Source organism: Rattus rattus, chromosome 8 (genome assembly GCF_011064425.1).
Source record: "Rattus rattus isolate New Zealand chromosome 8, Rrattus_CSIRO_v1, whole genome shotgun sequence".
Lineage (NCBI taxonomy): Eukaryota > Metazoa > Chordata > Mammalia > Rodentia > Muridae > Rattus > Rattus rattus.
The window spans coordinates 93,495,010-93,517,539 of NC_046161.1; the positions used below are offsets into that span (position 1 = coordinate 93,495,010).

The 22,530-nt window shown below is 45.7% G+C and overlaps 1 protein-coding gene across 1 annotated transcript in view; it reads right to left on the bottom strand.

The window, feature by feature from the left end:
- The window catches only part of Ephb1 (EPH receptor B1), a 433,582-nt gene that overhangs the window by 259,896 nt on the left and 151,156 nt on the right, over positions 1–22,530 (bottom strand). The window contains exon 3 of the mRNA XM_032910279.1: positions 18,399–19,080. Coding sequence (XP_032766170.1) covers positions 18,399–19,080 — 682 coding nt within the window. The remainder of the gene's footprint in view (positions 1–18,398; positions 19,081–22,530) is intronic.

A 22,530-nucleotide genomic window follows, 5' to 3' on the forward strand; every position in this document is an offset into this window, starting at 1 on the left:
GCTGGAGTAGCCATTCTAATATCAAATAAAATCAATTTCCAACTAAAAGTCATCAAAAAAGATAAGGAAGGACACTTTATATTCATCAAAGGAAAAATCCACAAGATGAACTCTCAATCCTAAATATCTATGCCCCAAATACAAGGGCACCTACATAAATAAAAGAAACCTTACTAAAGCTCAAAACACACATTACCTCACACAATAATAGTAGGAGATTTCAACACCCCACTCTCATCAATGGACAGATCATGAAACAGAAATTAAACAGAGGCGTGAACAGACTAAGAAAGTCATGAGCCAAATGGACTTAACGGATATTTATAGAGCGTTCTACCCTAAAGCAAAAGGATATACCTTCTTCTCAGCTCCTCATGGTACTTTCTCCAAAATTGACCATATAATTGGTCAAAAACAGGCCTCAACAGATACAGAAAGATAGAAATAATCCCATGCGTGCTATCGGACCACCACAGCCTAAAGCTGGTCTTCAATAACAATAAGGGAAGAATGCCCACATATACGTGGAAACTGAACAATGCTCTACTCAATGATAACCTGGTCAAGGAAGAAATAAAGAAAGAAATTAAAAACTTTTTAGAATTTAATGAAAATGAAGGTACAACATACCCAAACTTATAGGACACAATGAAAGCTGTGCAAAGAGGAAAACTCATAGCGCTGAGTGCCTGCAGAAAGAAACAGGAAAGAGCATATGTCAGCAGCTTGACAGCACACCTAAAAGCTCTAGAACAAAAAGAAGCAAATACACCCAGGAGGAGTAGAAGGCAGGAAATAATCAAACTCAGAGCTGAAATCAACCAAGTAGAAACAAAAAAGGACCATAGAAAGAATCAACAGAACCAAAAGTTGGTTCTTTGAGAAAATCAACAAGATAGATAAACCCCTAGCCAGACTAACGAGAGGACACAGAGAGTGTGTCCAAATTAACAAAATCAGAAATGAAAAGGGAGACATAACTACAGATTCAGAGGAAATTCAAAAAATCATTAGATCTTACTATAAAAGCCTATATTCAACAAAACTTGAAAATCTACAGGAAATGGACAATTTCCTAGACAGATACCAGGTACCGAAGTTAAATCAGGAACAGATAAACCAGTTAAACAACCCCATAACTCCTAAGGAAATAGAAGCAGTCATTAAAGGTCTCCCAACCAAAAAGAGCCCAGGTCCAGACGGGTTTAGTGCAGAAATTCTATCAGACCTTCATAGAAGACCTCATACCAATATTATCAAACTATTCCACAAAAATTGAAACAGATGAAGCACAACCGAATTCCTTCTATGAAGCCACAATTACTCTTATACCTAAACCACACAAAGACCCAATAAAGAAAGAGAATTTCAGACCAATTTCCCTTATGAACATTGGCCTTAAAAATACTCAACAAAATTCTGGCAAACCGAATCCAAGAGCACATCAAAACAATCATCCACCATGATCAAGTAGGCTTCATCCCAGGCATGCAGGGATGGTTTAATATCTGGGAAAACCATCAACGTGATCCATTATATAAACAAACTGAAAGAACAAAACCACATGATCATTTCATTAGATGCTGAAAAGCATTTGACAAAATTCAACACCCTTCATGATAAAAGTCCTGGAAAGAATAGGAATACAAGGCCCATACCTAAACATAGTAAAAAGCCATATACAGCAAACCAGTTGCTAACATTAAACTAAATGGAAGAAACTTGAAGCAATCCCACTAAAATCAGGGACTAGACAAGGCTGCCCTCTCTCCCTACTTATTCAATATAGTTCTTGAAGTTCTAGCCAGAGCAATCAGACAACAAAAAGGAGATCAAGGGATACAGATCGGAAAAGAAGAAGTCAAAATATCACTATTTGCAGATGATATGATAGTATATTTAAGTGATCCCAAAAGTTCCACAGAGAACTACTAAAAAGCTGATAAACAACTTCAGCAAAGTGGCTGGGTATAAAATTAACTCAAATAAATCAGTAGCCTTCCTCTACACAAAAAAGAGAAACAAGCCGAGAAAGAAATTAGGAAACGACACCCTTCATAATAGACCCAAATAATATAAAAATACCTCGGTGTGACTTTAACCAAGCAAGTAAAAGATCTGTACAATAAGAACTTCAAGACACTGAAGAAAGAAATTGAAGAAGACCTCAGAAGGTGGAAAGATCTCCCATGCTCATGGATTGGCAGGATTAATATAGTAAAATGGCCATTTTACAAAAGCGATCTACAGATTCAATGCAATCCCCATCAAAATACCAATCAATTCTTCAAAGAGTTAGACAGAACAATTTGCAAATTCATCTGGAATAACAAAAAACCCAGGATAGCTAAAACTATCCTCAACAATAAAAAAAGGACTTCAGGGGAATCACTATCCCTGAACTCAAGCAGTAATACAGAGCAATAGTGATAAAAACTGCATGGTATTGGTACAGAGACAGACAGATAGACCAATGGAACAGAATTGAAGACCAGAAATGAATCCACACACTATGGTCACTTGATTTTTTGACAAAGGAGCCAAATCCATCCAATGGAAAAAAATAGCATTTTCAGCAAATGGTGCTGGTTCAACTGGAGGTCAACATGTAAGAAGAATGCAGATCGATCCATGCTTATCACCCTGTACAAAGCTTAAGTCCAAGTGGATCAGGACCTCCACATCAAACCAGACACACTCAAACTAATAGAAGAAAAAACTAGGGAAGCATCTGGAACACATGGGCACTGGAAAAAATTTCCTGAACAAAACACCAATGGCTTATGCTCTAAGATCAAGAATCGACAAATGGGATCTCATAAAACTGCAAAGCTTCTGTAAGGCAAAGGACACTGTGGTTAGGACAAAACGGCAACCAACAGATTGGGAAAAGATCTTTACCAATCCTACAACAGATAGAGGGCTTATATCCAAAATATACAAAGAACTGAAGAAGTTAGACAGCAAGGAGACAAATAACCCTATTAAAAAATGGGGTTCAGAGCTAAACAGAGAATTCACAGCTGAGGAATGCCGAATGGCTGAGAAACACCTAAAGAAATGTTCAACATCGTTAGTCATAAGGGAAATGCAAATCAAAACAACCCTGAGATTTCACCTCACACCAGTGAGAATGGCTAGATCAAAAACTCAGGTGACAGCAAATGCTGGCGAGGATGTGGAAAAGGGAACACTCCTCCATTGTTGGTGGGTTGCAGACTGCTACAACCATTCTGGAAATCAGTCTGGAGGTTCCTCAGAAAATTGGACATTGAACTGCCTGAGGATCCAGCTATACCTCTCTGGGCATATACCCAAAAGATGCCCCAACATATAAAAAAGACACGTGCTCCACTATGTTCATCGCAGCCTTATTTATAATAGCCAGAAGCTGGAAAGAACCCAGATGCCCTTCAACAGAGGAATGGATACAGAAAATGTGGTACATCTACACAATGGAATATTACTCAGCTATCAAAAACAATGACTTTATGAAATTAAGTAGGCAAATGGTTGGAACTGGAAAATATCATCCTGAGTGAAATAACCCAATCACAGAAAGACATACATGGTATGTACTCATTGATAAGTGGCTATTAGCCCAAATGCTTGAGTTACCCTAGATGCCTAGAACAAATGAAACTCAAGATGGATGATCAAAATGTGAGTGCAGATCGCTCATGAGAACACAGCCAGAATACAGCAAATACAGAGGCGTATGCCAGCAGGAAACCACTGAACTGAGAACAGGACCCCTGTTGAAGGAATCAGAGAAAGAACTGGAAGAGCTTGAAGGGGCTCGAGACCCCATATGTACAGCAATGCCAACCAACCAGAGCTTCAGGGACTAAGCCACTACCCAAAGACTATACATGGACTGACCCTGGACTCTGACCTCATGGAAGTTGCAATGAATATCCTAATGGAAACACCAGTGGAAGGGGAAGCCCTGGGTCCTGCTAAGACTGAACCCCTAGTGAACTAGACTGTTGGGAGAGGGCAGCAATGGGGGAGGGTTGGGAGGGGAACACCCATAAGGAAGGGGAGGGGGGGAGGGGGATGTTTGCCCGGAAACAGGGAAAGGGAATAAAATTCGAAATGTAAATAAGAAATACTCAAGTTAATAAAAAAAAAAAAAAAAAAAAAAAATAAAAAAAAAAAAGAACACTGGGCTTGCTGCTCCATCCCTACCTAGGCCACAGACAAACGCCCCTGATCCCCCCACATAAACTCCAGGGGGGACATTTTCTGGCATCCACTTCACACGCAACTGAAAACATCTTGGGCAGAGTCATGTCACCTATGAGAAAAGCCCCCACCCCCGTTCCCCAAAATAGGGAACAGGAAGCAACCAAGCCCCTACTCCAGCTTGCTTAACCATCCTGATTTTCTCCCTGCCTCTCTTCGGTTCGCATCTCAGATTGCCTGGGCCTCCCTCTTGATAAGTTAAGCCCTCTCCCTGGCACCAAAGTGCTACTGGGCCAGGTGAAAGCTTCCATTCTAACTGGCTTTGCCTGCTGCGCAACTGCCCCCCTCGGCCTTGCCTCTGCCCCGCCCTGCCACAACCTCCTCATCTCCAAGTCCCCCTAACACCCGGGATGGAGGGCTGATTAGAATGTGAGATACTTTTCCCAGGGCATTACAGCACTTTCTTTCAAGGGGCATAAGAGAGGAGGGAGGAGGATAAAGCTTAAATTTCAAGGAGCAAATACTTTGAAGACTGAAAGGGAAAATTGTTTAATTGCTTAAGTTCTTATTAGGCCCTGACAATATGGTGGGCGGTGGGTCGAGAAAAGAATGGGGGAGACTTTAGCCTAGGCAAACCTGTTTTGCCTGATGGGTTTGTGAGGCAGGAGGCCAGGCTCACATCCGATGGCTAGCCTTGTAACGATTATCATTGGTTGCTGCTGGGCCTTCTCTCTCTGCAGCTAGGTCTCAGAAACCCACTCTTTGCTCTTCCAATAGTTATTCAAAGATACATCCAGGATACATCAAGTTAACAAGCAGAGCCCTTCTCTGCAAAGTTAGTCAATTCTGACTGCCACCGAGGCTTGCAGTGCTAGCCCAACTGAGTGAAGCATTGGGGAAACATCCAGTCAGTCATCTTTGCTCTGGGATGAGTGGGTGAGAGCAAGGCCTGTCCTCACACTGGCTGCTGCTTCCAAGGTTGCACGCTAGCTAGCCAACACTCCACCATGCAGCATGGTTGCTCTGGGTAAACTTGGTGACCTAGCACAAATGGGGAGCCCCACCCAGAACCAATCATGAGATAGGGCCAGTCAGGGCCTGTGTTCGAAAAGAACATCTTGATTTTTCCAGAGGCATTTCCCAAGTTGAATCTCCCTGGCGCCCCAGCTGCTCCTGTTGGGGGAGTGCAGCCTGGGAAGATGGGGCTCTGACCGTTCACTCTCCAGCAGCCAGAACAACCGTTATCAAAAAAAGAAAAAAAAAAGATACACTTAGCTGTCCACCAAAGGGAGGCTATTGTTAACTGGGAGATTGTGAGACTAAGAAAAGATGAGAAGACCTGGGGTTGGGGGTGAGACTGCAGAGGGGAGGGGTGGTCACAAAAAACTGTCACTTCTGGTTTTCTCCTCTCTTATGAGAGGAAAGTAAGACAAAGCCCTCTTTGCCATTCTGAAGAAGCTTTGCTGTTTATTTTGTCAAAATATCCCTCCCCGGTCCCTTCAGGGGCCGTCCCTCCTCCTGCCCTTGCTACACTGGCTCTAAAGAACAGAGTGATTTGCACGGGGTGGGGGGGACGGTGTCTCTTTCCAGGCTCACATTCCCTGGCTCTAATTAGCAACTGCTTTTCTTTAATTTTTGTATGTGTGCTCAAAGACCAAGAGAATGAAAGGGGAAAGCAGAGGTCTGTGTGAAAGGGGAGAGCAGACAGCCTCTCCCTCGCCCTTCTGTGTGCCCAGGCACCCATGTTGGCAAACAGCACACAATGTCTGTCTATAGAGCCTTTTGTGGCTTAGGAGGAGGGACCAGCATGCAGTTACAGGCAGGAAAGGAGACTGGGAGAGGGGAAGGCTTAAGGAGACCTGATACTGGAAAAAACAAAGGACTTAGAGACAGATGCCTCCATCCCCATCGTCTCCCTCTCCAAGGTCAGGAGAGAGTGGGTGTATGTAGGATGTCCATGTTAGTGCCCCTGACATGAGGACAGTTGCTATCAACTCCCTTGTGTGGCAACCCTGTCAGCTCTAAGTCTATAACAAGTCAGAGGTGGGAGTACTGCTCTGTTGGGCTGGTAGGCAAGAAGGACCACTCAGTTACCCCAGTTGTCAGGAGGCTGAGGCAGGAGGATAGAAAACTTGAAGTCACCCTGGGCTACATAGTAGACTTTGTCTTGTGATTATAAAAAAGGGATCAGAGGAAATCAGCATGTATTGATGAAAACAGAGAGGGAGAAACCAAGGAGGAAGGCCACAGACAAAACATTCCCAAACCATGACTTTCATCAGGGACAACTCTTAGGGAAGCAGGAAAACTGGGTTGGCAGGCAGAAATGCTAAGGAAGAAGGGCAGCATTAACAGGAGATAAATCAGTGACTCCCAACCATGTATATTAAATACAACAGCCCACAGCTTGGCTACTGGTTCTGAACTTGTGGCTAAATGATTTGAAAGAAGCAATAGAGAAACGAATTCTTATCAATCAAGACAAATCAGGGATGGTGTTAGAGAAGCCGAATGAAACAACGTAACAGTCAAAAAAATAAATCAGAACAGAGTACCAGGATATTCTAGAGAGATGCTTTTCAAAGCTAAAAAAAAAAGTCGCCAATTTAATTAATGATATTATTATGAACATGTATGTTATATATTAATTATTTTGATGACAAAATAATTCCTGTAATACTCGCAATTGATTTCGATGATAGACATTGATTTCCTATATTTCACTATGTTAAGGAATTAATTTTGTAAATGGAAATTCAAATCTGAACAGTGTCCCAGAGGGAGGAATAATAAAAACAAGGAACAGAGATAGAAATTGGTTTATGAAGACTCTACCAATGAGACGCTTCCTCTGTTCTCTCTTTGGAATCAATCTACAAGGAAGACAGGCGAGAGATCAGAATAAAGAAAAGAAATGGAAAGAAAGCTGGGCAAACAGATTTGGCTGCAGTTAGCAAGGGGAAAGGCGAACAGAGCCAATGAGGAGCACAAAAGCTCCAAGTCACAGGGGCCTCCACACTGACAGGAGTGTAGGCATGTGTGTGACAGACCCGGAAACCAAATGCAGGCCCCCAAATTGCCTAACTCCCAGAACGGGCAAATTTTGCCAAGCTCATGATTTGGCAGAGTCCCCACGTATTCCACACAACTTCCACACAACGCCCCATCCGTCCCGCGCGGAGAGCAGACTGTCATTTTCCACTTGAAATGCACACATTACACTGACCTTATGTCCTCTGTCAGACTGATACGTTATCGCCAGCTTCTAGGGAAGGGCTTTCATAACGGATGTGCTCGCGGCCGTTCTGCTGCGTTTGTTCTGCGTGTTTGTGCACAACGTGTCACTGTATTGGACAACAGACAGACAAGGCCTCTGCCATCACTGGTAACTGTCTCCATCTGCCTCTGCCATCTCCACTTCAAAAATGCCTGCCTCGGGCTCTGTTTTTGGTTCTTCCGAGTCCCCACTGCTCACTGAGGCTGAGACACTTTCTTAAGCATTCTCTCAATGAAGGTCCCTGCCCCCTCTTGAGCCTGCACCCTCCGTTTACACATTTCGCTTTGGATGTGTTTTGCTTTCACTTGACAGATGGTCATTGCCCATTGGAGCTTTCAAGGACGGGGCAAAACTGTGAGTCCGGTATAGGTTTACAGCAGTTCACTCTGAGTAGTGAAAGTGGCCACTCTGTCGACCTCCTGGCCCATTTCTGGCCCACAGGAAAGAAACATTATCCAGGAAATGCCCAGGTACAGATCAGACTCTGGGCACCTCAGTGGAGGCTTCTAGCTGAAGTCACCTCCCATAACAAATTGAGAAAACTCTGGTTAAGCGAATCTTATCTCTTCTCCAGCTAGAAGGAGTTACAAGCAACAGACAGCGGTGCCTAGAGTCCTGGGCTATACGAATATGACCTTGGAGAAGCTACTGAGCTCTGACGCCCAGTGTCACTCCCACATGCATCCCACAGAACAACTAAGGATTTACGAGATGAAGTCAAAAGAGAATGCGGCAATGGACCCAGCTCACTGTCCTGGGTCCACAACACAGCCACACCCACCGTGGTAGCACTTCAGCAGAGTCAACCCAAAACAGCATGCTTCATACCAAAGTCAGAGCCACCAGAATCAAAATGGAAGGCAGTGCTGAGGCTGAGTTTATACACTGGCTCTTCTAAGTCAGGGCAACTAGATAGGCAGCCCGCCTTCCAAGCACAGACCATTAATGCATTAATCTTTATCTCATTTATTTTTATTGTGTGTGAGTGCCAGAGTGTGCATGCCACAGTGCATGTGTGAAGGTCAAGAGCAAGTTTCTGAAGTCTCTCTCTCTCTCTCTCTCTCTCTCTCTCTCTCTCTCTCTCTCTCTCTCTCTCCCCCTCTCTCTCTCTCTCTCTTTTGCTGGCCCTATGCTGCAGCATTGTTTTATTATTTTCATCTATTCTTCCTCTGTACAACAATAATGTGTTTACTTTAAAACCTAAGTATATTTACTTTTTAAAAAGGTGTGTTGAGAAAGAGAGCAGGAAAGAGGTGGGGGGGCGGGGAGAGACAATAGAAGTGAGAATGAGGGGAAGCGGGAGAAGATCCTGCGAGGCAGAGAAGTCCATGGTGCAGAAAGATACCACAGAGCTGGAGGAGAAAGTCCAAAAGATGCTCGAGGGAGCTTTGAGCAGTATCCCGGGGCCAGGACAGAAGCAAGACCAGGACTTCAGGGCAGTGAGAAGATGAATGCTAAGCCTAGGGTAGAGAGCTTGTCGGAGGGGAAGGGAGTGTGATTCCAAGTTACCAGGGAAGGGAAGGGAGAAGAGAAGGGAGAAGGGAAGGGGGACGGGAACTGGGAAGGGAGGAGGGAAGGGAAGGGAGGAGAGAAGGGAAGGGAAAAGGGAAAGGGGGAAGGGAAAAGGGACGGGAAGTGTAAAGTCTAGAAAGGATAGATTGGAGAAATGGGAGGGAGCCTGAAGGAGGACAAGGCTGAAAGCTAATTTACAAAGTGTGTGTCCCCAGGGTGAGCCAAGACTGAAGCCCCCTGAGGTAAGTTACAAGGTTAAAGGAAGTAGGGTGGAGGAGGGGCTGGGCCAGGCGAGTCAGAGCTGGAAGATCCACAGAGAAGAGTAGAAAATCTCTAACCTAGTTCAAAGACAGGAGGGGAAGGAAGGGAAAAGCAAAAGGTGTCCATCTCAGACTGGGCATTGGCTTTCTTGAAACTACACCACAAGAATGACACAGTCCTCCAGCATCAGGCACCTTTGCCCTGTCCCTTCTTCAGACATCCACTGTCCAGGAGATGCCAAAATTGGAGTGTGTGTGTGTGTGTGTGTGTGTGTGTGTGTGTGTGTGTGTGTGTGTGTGTGTGTGTGATGTGTCAAATGAAAGGGACCCAGAAGACAGGCAGTGAGCACATTCAGGAAGACATACAGAACAAGACACCAGGAGGGAGCAGACTCCAGACTGTGTATCATCCAAGCACACCCAATTCCTTGCTGTGTTCTAGCAGCAAAGCCAGGGCCTTGAGAACTTACAGAACTTCCCAAGGTTCGACAGCCCCCTCACTCAGAGACATGCAAATGCAAATTGTCACTGGAGTGGGATACTGTTGTTCTACCTACCAGATTGGCAAAGATAAAAATGATATTTTATTATCTTGGCAGAGGTATAGGGAACAAGAACTAAATCATTGCCGTGGGTACAAAAGAGAAAAGGTTCTGGTAGAATATGTGTTTTTGAGGGAACGCAGTTTGGTAATATCTATCAAAATTAAAAATGTATATGCTCTGACTCAGCAACTTTTACTTCAGAGAATTTGTTGCATTCTTAGCTCCTAGAAAAGTGCTTGGCACAAAGAAAGGCCTCGATAAATATTCATTGAGCAAATTAATTAATGAATTTATCTTGCCGATGTACTCACATATTAGTTCGAAGATTAATACGCAAGGATATCCATTCCGGGGTTGTTCAGAAATACCAAGAGATAGGGGAAAACTAAATGCATATAAATGAACCAGTTGAACAAATGAAATGCCATGAAATAATAACGATCGGAATAAACCATTTCCAACTTTCACTGGGAAGCAGGAAGTGAACTGGGGAGACCGGGTACAAGGGTCTCTGTCAAGTCCCCTGTCATGGGGAGTCAAGGGTTTATCCCGAGTGAGCAAATCTCAGGTCTCTTCTGCAAGAGAAGTGTCAAACTTTAATAATAAAGGAGGGCTGCAGGGATGCAGCGTAAAAGGAAATTTATGTATCTTGAGTGTTTTCTAATAACTCAAAACAGGTATTCTGGAGAAGAAGAGATCTGCATGAAAGTTCTAACACAAGAAAATCAAAGATCAAAGATGAACCAGGCTGTCCTGGAGTTGGTGAGAGTTCTATTCCCAGAGGAAATGAGATGGAATGGGTGGGATCTGTTAAGGTGGGAGCCCGGATCTAGTCAAAGATTCCTGTCTACATATTTCTCCAGACCAACACTCCACCCGGGGCCACAGGATCCCCTGGCCCCTGAGGCTCTAGAATTATTTCTGCTAAATTAGAGGGGATAAGCATCAAAGAGGGGCCCAGCCACTACCAGCAGGCAGTGAGTTTCTGAAAACAGTATGGTCATGAAGATGACCCAGCCCCTTTGACTTCAAAACTCCAACAAGGAACAGGAAGCCCAGAACCCCCTAGGTCTGCAGATGACCTGAAGAGGGTCTGACTCAGCCCAGACCAGGAGCACACACTGTTGCTGGAAGCCCTGGGTCAGTGAGCTACCCCTACCAGATCAGGATCAACTAGAAACCAGAAGTTTCCTGTCCACCTTCTAATGAAAGCCTCAGTGCTATACCAGGTCCTGAATTTCTGTCATTCCAAGAAGCTCTGGGGGTGATCTATAGACTCTCCAACTTCCGGAGCCAGCCACCCGTGACCTCATTTCCTCCCTCCCCAGCTCTGCAGAGGTGAGTCTTGACCACTTGCAGGTACAAGAGCAAACACAACCTTCATCGGGCTGATTAAGTACCTAGGAAGCCAAAGGTTCTCTGGTAACTGGATGGCTTCTAGGACCCAGAGCAAACCCTGCCATGTCCTTCCGAATCAAATTACGTCTCCAAAGGAACTATCTGCCCCATATCATCACGTAGTTGTTAAAGTGTGGAGTGCCAGCCTCTTTCTCACTAGTAGATACTCTGGCTATTATTTCAGCTAGCAGGGAGAATATACACAGGTCACCCGAAGGTCAACGGCTGTCCCTAGGGAAAGGTCAAGCTTACTCTTCTCAATGTTCATTTCAAAGGCCTAACAGCACAGTGGGGTTTGCTCTGGATGGCTTGCCAGTGTCCTTTTGCCAATACCCTACTATGGCTTTTCAATTGTCTCCATCCCACCACAATGAGGAAGATCTAGGAGCATCAGGGTTCAGTCAACACACTGTCCGTGGTAACAGGAAGTAGAACAAAATATAGACTAACTGAGCTCCCCGGGGCCCAGAACCCAAGACACGGGTAGGCTTGGATTCAGAGTGAGTTCCCTCCCAGTGACTCCCCATACAGTCAAGGAAGTTTGTGCTCAGCACCTGCAGAAAGAGACTTAACCAGCACCAGAGAGCTGTCGAACTGAACCCGCCCAAGACTTGGACTGGGGGCTTCCTTACCTCCAAAACTGTAGACACTGAGTGTCAGGCCATTATGAAGCACCACTTCTGCTGTGGCATTCTGTTATAGATGACCCAGCGAATGAGGGAATTAGTGTGTGAGAGCTAGGACACAGCCCTAGAGGAGGCCTTGATGCTGACTCCATCTACTCTTCCCCCTTTCTCTGAAACAAAGTCTTAGATGAGGGAGCTGAGGTTACGCGCGCGCACACACACACACACACACACACACACACACACACACACACACACACACACACCAACCTATGGGCTACTTAAACAGTTTGCAAAGAGGTCTCATGTTCTCTGGAAAAAGAGGCCGAGTTCTGCCCGATAATGGCAACATGGTATAAAATTCTGTAAGGACCTCTAAGAACCAAAAGCAACACCAAGGTCAGTTGAAAGGCTCAATACTCCAGAAAATATATATTCTAAAGAATGGTTAACTTCAGTCTTGTCTAGTCTCAGAGCCAGAGGCAGATGGGAGCACCTCGAGATCTAAGTTTGAATGGGCAAGTCCTCTCTGTGGACAAGTCCCACCCATCCACTCATTCACTCAGCTCCAGACCTCATAGGTTTTCGTGACCAAATGGCAGTGCAGTCACGGCCACGTTCAGGCTTCTGCTGGCTTCTCAGCCCAGAGATATTTCCACTACTCACAACACAATGCATATTTAAAGTCACAGATGACCAGCCTTAAAGCAAAATACAGACTTCTTCCTAGACGGCTATCCTGCCAGAAGTGTGTTATCATGCAGTGGTGTGGGATTACCCTGAGACCATCATGACTGTTTGGTCAACTACAGTGGGTGTGGGGCTTTCTCAAGGCAGAAGTGTAGAGCCTTAGGGGAGTTGGACCCTGACATCTGCCTCCTGTGCCGTTTTTGGAGCCCAACATGTTGGAGGCTGTGTAGCAAAAGGGCATCCTTCCAGTCCTACTTACTGCTGTTCATAGTGTCACAGCCCATTACATCCAGCCAATTACTTACGACTCCTCTCTGGAGGCCACTGGGCAGGCCCCTGCAGGAAGCAGAGGAGACCCCGGGTGGTTTCTCAATGAAGTCCCCTATTGGGAAATCCTATTACAAAGCTCATCTTACAGGGCTGTGGTGTTAATGACCTTGGCCTCCCTTGGCCCTGAGAATAGCTGGTCTCCCTGGGGCTTGAGGAAAGGCCATCTGGGCTGTGGACTTCCTTTCACCAGCTGACTGCTGCCAGGACAGGGGGAGTGGTAGTGCTCCTCAGTGGCTTTGAATTCAGCGACCTTAGATGTGGCTGTCAGCATAGTAGCCTGAAGCATGTGCACAAACATGGGAACCCATATGCACATGAACGTGCTCCCCGGGGCCAGCCTTCTGCAGTACCTCAGCAGGAACTGGCAGAAAGCCCAAAGCTGAGGCCAACAACCCTAAGTGGGAGGGGAATAGGCCCTGGAAAGCTCTCTTGAACTAAATTAGAAACATTTTTCTCCACCTTCAAATCCTGCAGATTTTTTTTTTCAACTCAACTCCCCTAGGCTTATAAAGTGGCTCATCTTAGCTGTGCAAGTTGACAAAGGCATCGAAACTGTTGAAAGGTTCAAAGTGTCCCTTGGGTCTCCATGCATGATATGTGGGTAGGAAATTACAAAAAAAAAAAAAAAGTTCTCACTTGTTTCAAGCGGTGGGGGTAAAGATGCAACCAACCTAGGAGAGGAGAGCCTTTGGGAGATGTCAGGCAAGTGGCAGCACAGGTAGGCTTGCCAACTCCAAGGCACAGCTTCCACAGGGAAGTGGGGAGCTAGAGAGGCACGGAACAGAGAATTGCTCTGTTCTCCAAAACACCAAGACATTCAAAAGCCCTGTCAGCATCCATGTCTGGAATGGTGAAGGTTGGACTTGAGCGTTCCCTGCAAAAGCTACAACGCTTCCCGGGTACTCAGCCTCAAGACTGGTTTTAAGCCTGAGAAAGAAATGCAGGTTCTAAAGGTGTGGCCCGGTCTGCTACCAAGAGTGGTGCCAGCCAGTCCCTAGTATTCATGGGGGTTCTAGTACCAAGTAGCTGGCGCTAGCCATCTGCAGAAACATTTATTATTTTCTGTAACATCTGGGCACTCATCTTCCTGCCCCTCCCTCACCTACTTAGAACTCCTCTGGGGCCAATCAATTAGCCTCTGGCCCATCTACTAAGGTTAGAATCCTTCTCTGGGTACCATAGCTCACTGCCTTTTGCCTTACGTCAAGGCACCTGGGACAGACAGGAACGTAGGCAAAAAGAAACGATAGGCAAAAATAGGCTGTGTGCCTTATTTTTTGAGCCACACTCCACCACCACCACCTAATGCCCCATGCCTGGGAAGAAGCATGAGGCAGATCTTTCTGGAAGCTTTAGGGAATGTTTGCAAAGTCAATCCTTCAGAGGACTTCTCTAGGGTGGAACACAGCGCCCAACTAGGGCCTGCTCTGGAAACCATTGGCACCCAGAAAGCTTTGACCAAAAATAAGGAGTCTGCTCCTAGTAGGCCTTTAAGAAAGAGTGTCAGTTCCAGCCCTGTGCTGGTTAGTTTTTGTTGTTGTTGTTGTTGTTGTTGTTTTTTGTTTGTTTGTTTGTTTGTTTGCCAACTTGATACAAACCTGGTCACATTTGAGAAGGCAGAATCTCAGTTGAGGAACTGCCTCCATCAGACTACCCTGTAGGCAAGTCTGTAGGGGATTTTTCTTGATTAATGATTGATGGGGGAGGTCCTAGCTCACTGAGGGATGAGCCACCCCTGACTAGGTAGGTGGCCTAAGAATACAGGCTGAGTGAGTTGGGGAAGGAAGCCAGTAAGCAACATTCCACCGTGGCCTCTGCTTTGGTTTTTGCCTCCACATTTCTGCCCTGTTTAAGTTCCTACCTTGACTTCCTCCCGGTGATGCGCTATAATTAGGAGTTGTAAGCTCAGACACAATGCCCGCAAGTTGATTTTGGTCATGGTGTTCTATCACAGCCTCAAGAACCCTAACTAAGAAAGACACAGGCCTTCCATCTTCCCACCAGGCTAACCTTAGCCAGTATAGCATTTTAAGGGTTTGCTTAGCACCAGCTCATGGCTTGCCTGGCATAGGAAGAGCTGGTCTGCATGGGGCCCACACAGAGACTCCCTTCACCACCAACTTTAGCAGAAGGAATGTGACACAAAGAGAGAAAGCTATGCTTTCTTGTCAGATCCCTAAGCTATGAGCACATGACCTAAAGTTGAAATAGCAAGCCATCTTCCAAGTCATTAATTTCTATTGACTGACACGTGTTGAAGTCAGAGCCCATGGGGGATCAACACGCCCATGCACTTCAGCATGATAGGCTTAGCCTGTGTATGTGTACAGAAAGGATGAGTCAGAGGCAGGCCTTCAGCCACAGAACCTTCTAGAGACCCTTTAATATAGTTTCTCAAGTTGTGATGACCCCCCCCATGGCCATAAAATTATTTTTGTTGCTATTTCATAACTGTAATTTTGCTACTGTGATGAACAGCACTGTAAATATCTGTTTTTCCATGGTCTGAGGTGGCCCTGGTGAAAGGGTCATTCAACCCCCAGGTTGAGAACCGCCGCACTGGAAAGCGTGGGAATCACATGCTAACATACAAGTTCTACCACCCCGCCTCTGCCTGCTGCCCTCACTGTCCTGCTCTCACATTCTCTCTCTGCACAACAGGGAGAGCTCCGGGACAGGTCTGCTCTGGCTAGGCTACCTAATTGGTCTCCAGATGCCTCTGCACAACTGGTCACCAAGACTTTGACAGATACATGGCTTTAGCTGATGGAAAGTGAAAGCAAGAGAATATGGTTCCTTGCCCATTATAACTCCTTTAAAAAAAAAAAAGGTTGGAGATTTAGCTCAGTGGTAGAGCACTTAAGGCCCTGGGTTCAGTCCTCAGCTCTGGAAGAAAAAAAAAGAGAAAAGAAGACAACCCCCCACCCCACCCCACCCCAAAAAGGAAAAAAAAAAGTAACCAGAAAGCAAAAAGATGTTTCCACAGACACAATCGATTCTACATATTCAAAGTCTCAGACGCATATATAGGGAGGATGGTACATGGTGAGGACCACAGTGCTCCACCTCCCAGTGAGATTCAAGCAACAAGAATGCCCAGGCTATGTCAGGTCAGAGCGGCTGTTGGGCCTGCGTTGCTTTTCACCTACAGACTTTGCCATTTACCATTCTACCCATCCTGTTCTCATGAGTACTGGGAGTTTGAGGTCGCCAACCCTAGACTTGAGATGAAGGACCCCAGTGTCTACCTGGCAACAGAGTATGCTCACATAAAGTGGCTGGAAACTTTTTTGTGAAAACACAAAACAGGGACCAACCTCAAGCCTCTACACACACTTCCTATCCCAAGAGTACAGCATTCTTTCCAAAATCTCCATCTACACGGGGCGGGGGGGGGGGTTTGGGTCCCCTCATTTCCTAGGCAGCCCTCTGTGAATCCTGGACAGACGGATTTGGCTCAGCCATCAGAGTTCTGATACCAGCAATTGAGAGGATGCAAATTTCCAGCTCCTGAGGCGGGTGAAGGGTTTCTCTTCATCTCCAAGGCTTAGCCAGGCTGTGGAGCCAAAGAACCCATCACTCTACACTTTCAGAGATGTTGCCACAATGTAGCCGCCTGTGCAGTGAGGATGCCCGCTCCCCCCCACCCTTTCCTCCATCCTCCAATGAGTTTACAATAAGTGGTTACATGTAAAATCTAGCCATGTTCACAACAGTCAGAGATTAGCAACATTCAGGGAAGCCCACAAGGGCGGTTTGGGCCAGGCAGGAAGAATGAAAAGAAACGACTTGCATTTACATATTTGTCCCCGTGGGCCCTCGCAGAACAACCATGAGAGGTGACTGACAAGCAGTGTGGACAGTAGAACCCCCCAAAAGAGTAACGTTCCAATTAGTCCAAAGAAACGAGAGCCTGTTTCCCAGAGTCCCAATTAAATCAGAACCAATCAATGCTCGTTCCCATCCTTGCCATTCTGCTCAGGAAATAATGAGAAAAATGAGAGGGGCCCAGCCAGCAACTTTGGTGTGGCAGCCCTTTGAAGCCAGAGAAACACACTCAGCATGGTTTGTGAGCAGGCCCAGTTGCTGCTGCACCTGTGCCTTTAAGACAGTCCAGTGTCTTGGTCACCACTCAGATCCTGAGGAATGCTGGCGAGGGTGCCCCCGCCCCACCCCCAACCTGTGGGACACAGAGGAGCTCTGTGGGACCAGACCCTGCTGGTCCTAAAACTGTCTGCGTTGATTCATCACTGGATCTGGCGTGCTCTCGCCTCTGTTTCCACGCCATCCATCATGGGTCCCAGAACCAAGAAATCCAATAAAGACACAAAGGCACAGCTCTGTGTTCCCAGCAGGCCCCAGAAAGGCTGTGTGAAGGCCCCAGCCCAGGCAATTAGCTGAATCCATGGGATCGCGTGTGGGTAGGCTTTCAAAACTCCCTTGCCAGGCATTTCACAGGCAGGTGTTTAGGGAGGGAAGGAAGGAAGGAAACAGACAGGGGCTGGCTGGGTCCTCCAGCCGTGCCAGGGGACAACCAGGAAAGAGGGAGCCTTCGGGAGACTTGTGATAGAAAAGGAGCTAATTTTTCTCCCAAACTACAAAAGAGAGGGGGCAACCCTTGAGTTTTGTTACAATAAAAATCACTTCCAGTCATTCTTTAAACAATCCAAACTTCTGAAGGCCATAAGCAAGATTTAATAACGGAATTCACCTTTGCTTCCCGATCAGCCTATATTGAGCTCCAGTATAGGCTTAGGCAAGACAGAAGTATAAAGCTTCCAGAGCCTTCCATTCATTTCCAGACCAAACCGGAGCCAGTCTAGCATATTTGCTACCACATATAGAACAAAGGAAATGTAGAGCTCAGAGATCTGCTGTGAACGTATGAAACTCTAAGCCTGCAATCTGCAAAGTTTGCATCAGTTTGTCCCACTCAGAAACAAAGGTTTCTCCACACATGGAACTTTCCCATTCCTGTCCCAGTAGCTTCCTCTCCTTCCAGGGCCTGGCATCAAGCCCCTGGAGAAAGACAGCCAAGCCAGAGGGCTTTGAGTTAATGAGCTACATGGCTTCAGTACCAAGCTCAGTGCTGTGGGAGCTGGACTGAAATGAACTAAAATATTTTCCAAATTCAGTCACTTCTCAATTACACTTGAGTGAACCGTCCATGACAACCCAAATACTCCATGCCCCCCAGAGCTTGAAGCCAATGAAAGATGCATAGTGTGTGGGGTGTGTGTGTGTGTGGGGTGTGTGTGTGTGTGTGTGTGTGTGTGTGTGTGTAAGAAAGAGAGAGAATGTGTTCTCAAAGTAAATATAAACAAGTGATTATTGAATAATTTGTCACTGTTCACAATTTTTCCCATCGCTTTCTCCACACATGCATACAGACAGTTGGTCATAATTGGAAAATCATCAGGTATAGGGGATGTTGGGGTCAGAGGTTCTTCTGAGATTTATAAGCCAGTGTGCACTCTCTTTTCCTGAGTGACCCGAACTAGAAGTAGGAAAGTTATGAAGGTGGATCTCCCCCAGTGGTTGGAAGCAGATACTCAAGGAGCCCCAGGCTTACCCTTGCAGGCCACGCTGTTCTCAGGTTCATAGCCAGCCTTACAGGTGCAGCGCCCAATGGGCACCATCCACTCTCCATCTCCATTGCAGTAGAGTTTTATGGGCACATCCACTTCTTCTGCATTAGGGATGCATGTGCCCCGAGCAATCACCAGAGATGTGCTCTCTGCTCCTGTCATGGTTTCTGGGAACACTGCAAAATTTTGCACAATGCTGGGACACTTTTTGAAGAAGACACGGACAGAAAGTAGAGACATACAGGCTCCATAATCCTGGAAAGCGAGGTAAAAACCATTCCTAGTAAGAGGCCCAAAGCTCCTGACTTCTGTGTTGACCTTCATCAACCTTCCCCCAAAATCCACCTGGGAGAAGCTCTCATCTGCAGCAATGGTGTCAACTTTGAGGTAGGGGGCTTCAGACCAGAAGGCTGACTTCTTGGTGGCAATGACAGAGTCAGTCTCATAGTAGTATAAGTTGAAGGTCTCTTTGCAGGAGCCTGGGACATTTGGAAGGCTGCTGCAGTCCCTCACAGTGAAGCGCATCTCTGTATAGATGCGATGGGCGCCCCGTCTGTTGATAAAGGTGGTAAGCAGCCAGTTGTTCTGGTTGGGTTCAAAGACGTTGCACACTTGGTAAGTACGGATGGTGTTCAGGTTTTCATCGTAGCCACTGACTTCTTCCCACTGTCCCAAGTAGGTCACATGCAAAGTCAGAAAGGAGAAAGTGATAAGACAATAATCAATACAGAAGAGACTCTCAGCACCTTGGAGGGGCTTTAAGAGCTCACCAGCTCCACTGCTTCCACTTAACAAATGAGCTCATATAATCATGTCTGCACTTCAAAGATTTCCTAATATTAAGAGTCTTCTCTACTATACACCAAATACAATACATTTAATTACATAAACCATTCCCTTGTCAAACTTGGAAATTTAATGTTGTAGCTATCCTTCATTGTACCTCATTGATGGCATACACCATACTCTTCACTGCCGACAGCTTCTTCTACTCAATGAATTAGAGATCCAGTTATAAAAGGACTCTAAAACAGACATCCCATCTGTGAGCGTAATTTCTTTTTTGTGACAAAAACTCATTTATATACCTCTGTAAAGTACGTGAAGAGAAATGTTTATTTTGTTTGGTTTGGTTTTTTGTTTCTCAATAAATTTAGATTCTCGGAACCTTTTGTTTTAGAACAGAAATCTCTTTGAAAGCATTAGACTGTAAAACTGTATGGAGGCTGCTAAGAGATACTCTTAATGAAGTTAATTCAGCTCATTATTATGAAAAATTCAAGCTGAGATGCAATGCAGGAGCAAGGTTAGAAGCAATGTTACTTAGAAAGGAAGGGCCATTGCTTACTCCAGGAAAGACAGTTGTGATTCGTATTAGAAGAGAGAATTCTATTTCAGAATCTTTATGCATCAGAGGAAGAGTAGGGAACAGCAGTTTACTTAATTCTGTTCAGTTATCTCCAATTCTTGGCTAATAAGACATCATGCAATTCCTCCATGTACATGACTATAGGAGGAGGTGTATGGGAAGGATAGTGCTTTGGAAAGCTACACCTTCTAGAAGGCAGTTTTTGTAACAAGGAAGTTGATTAACAAAGGAGTCTTTTTCCCCTTAGGCTACAAAAGAATACATAGTGTCAAGGGTGAAGGGGACAAACAGAACATATCTAGAAAGCTGACCTACACATCCAGGTTCATTGGGTTCTCTTTTCTCTTAGCCCTCCCCCAGAGTACCAATTGGTGCCCCAGTTAGAGTCTCTGGTGAGTTCCTTCCAGAAGCCCTTGAAGACCAAAGGTCCATCTTGATTTACTGCCTAAATAAAGGCTCAGCCCTCCCATAAGGAAACCAGCATCCTATCTGTTATGTGATTACACCTCCCCCCCCCTCTCTCTCTCTCTCTCCTCCTCCCTCCCTCCTTCCTCCCTCCCTCCCTCCCTCCCCCAGTGTTTAGACTCATCTTGAACATACTATGCACTTACTCTTGCTGCTACCTCCCCAAAGGTATCACAGGACTACCACCAAGGTTTATGTAGTGCTGGAGGTCATACTCTGGCCTTTCTGCCTGCTAGGCAAGCACTCAGTTAACTGAGCCACATCCCCAACTTGTTGCAATCACTCTTGCAGCCCCCATCACCTCTTATTGCTCTCCATTTTTAATGCCAAAACTTTAACACTGCCAAAGTTGCAAGTGGCTTCTACCTCCAAGCTCCGCCCCTATGCTATGCGTTTGACCTAGGATGCCTTTCTGGTCTTTGCTGGAGTAAGTGCAACTCTGAAAAACCTCACAGCTTCCAGCTCATACTACCCAGACTGGATAGAATACACCATCCTGGCACTTGCTGTCTTTCTCCATCTATGTGAATTTAGACACAGGGACACTGAAGCATCTAACACCACCAGTGGTTGGTGGGCCCCTAAAGAACCATGGCGTGTAAGGGACACTTAGCCTCTGGACACAGACAGCATCAGAACAGACATTGTGCACATCCGAGGATATATGCCTGTTCTCATGTCCAGTGTCAGGGCCACCAGCTGAGCAAAAGCTCTGTTCCATAGCTCATGAGCAGTATAAATCCATCCTGTCAAACCTCACCTGGGCTTTGCTTAATTTCTTATTGATCTCTAGATGTAGAGGAACCCTCGTTTTTTTTTTTCCTTCTTAAAGACTGTTATGTTCTATTTAAATGTGTTTGTGGAAGGTTGGTTCTGCTTGACTGGGTTTTGGAAACCAGAAAACAAATAGATGAGGGAGAAGTTGCTGACTGCCTTTCAGATGGCTTTCAGGCCTCTCTGCCTTCCCAGGGCCATTCTGAAACATTTCCCCTGCTGTCCTGACATGACTTTGGAAGAAAGGATGGCTTTCTTTTAGTGTTCTGCAATTGTTTAAACCCAGCAGGTCTCATGATACATTGTTCTAGCACAGTCTCAGTATAAATGCTGGGGCCCTGTGTTTGATGCCCAGGTGAAGCACAGGACCCCATTCAGAGCAGAGATCTGTTCATATTCGGACCCTCTGGCCACCCAACACTAATGAAGCTCTGACTGGAAAAGGAAATCCAACCAACCAGGCTCACTTAAGCGCCAAGGCCATTGCCACTGAATGTCCTGTGATAGACAGAATGAGGATTTCACTCAGCAGAGCTGGGATATTGAGAACATTCATCTTCCCAAATGACACTGATTAGCATTGTAAGGCACAACAGAGGTAATCGTTTCAGACATTAACCTCTCTGGGCCTCAGTTTTCTCATCTGTAAAATGAGGAATCATACTGGGTGACCTCAAGTTGTAAAATTCTACAGATCTAATTGATTCCATGACAGCTCCTGAGGGAGCAATCAAATCAAATTAGAGAGGATAGAGCTATATATTCAAAAGGAGAAGAGTAGAAAGAAATGGAGAGAAAGGAAAATAGCTCCCTGTGGTTTGGGGGGAAAGGAGACTACAACTACAGAGCCAGGCATTAATTTCCATTCTTCTCCTGTCAGCTACTGCTGTGGGGGTGGGGAACGGAAGAGAGAAGACAGGGCTAGAAGAGAGACAAATGCCTTCCAGAGAATAAGTAGCAATTATGATGGGGAGGGCCTGAAAGAAAGAGAAGATTTTGGTTCATGGAGACAGACTAGGATGGGCTGGCATTCCCAGCAGGGAGGGACAAACATTGTTATTTGTTGATGATACATGGTATCAGTCTCATAGCTTTATTGCAAAACCTTACTCATTCATCAGTAGAAACTGTTTCTAAACGCCAGCTTTATGCCAAGAATTCCATTAGCCACCAGGGATCTAGCACTGAGAAGCTTAGGACCGAGAAACAGGAACAGAAATGAGCCTGTTATGAAAATAACTAAATATGTACAATTGTGCTAATTAATGGGAGGTTATGAGGTGCCAAGAAAGGGGATATATATGAATGCAAGAAAGTCTCCCCAAATGGTCTTCAAGTGGATGGCCTGGAGCAGTGTGTATATCCTAGGGACAGAAATGGGCAGGGTATCTGTGCCCTCAGGGATGCTAAGACAAAAGCTCTAAGGTGGGAAAAAGCAAGCTGGTGTCATCCAGGGGTGAAGTTCATGGAAACAGTAGAAGTGGCAGAGATAAAACAAAAGGAAGTCA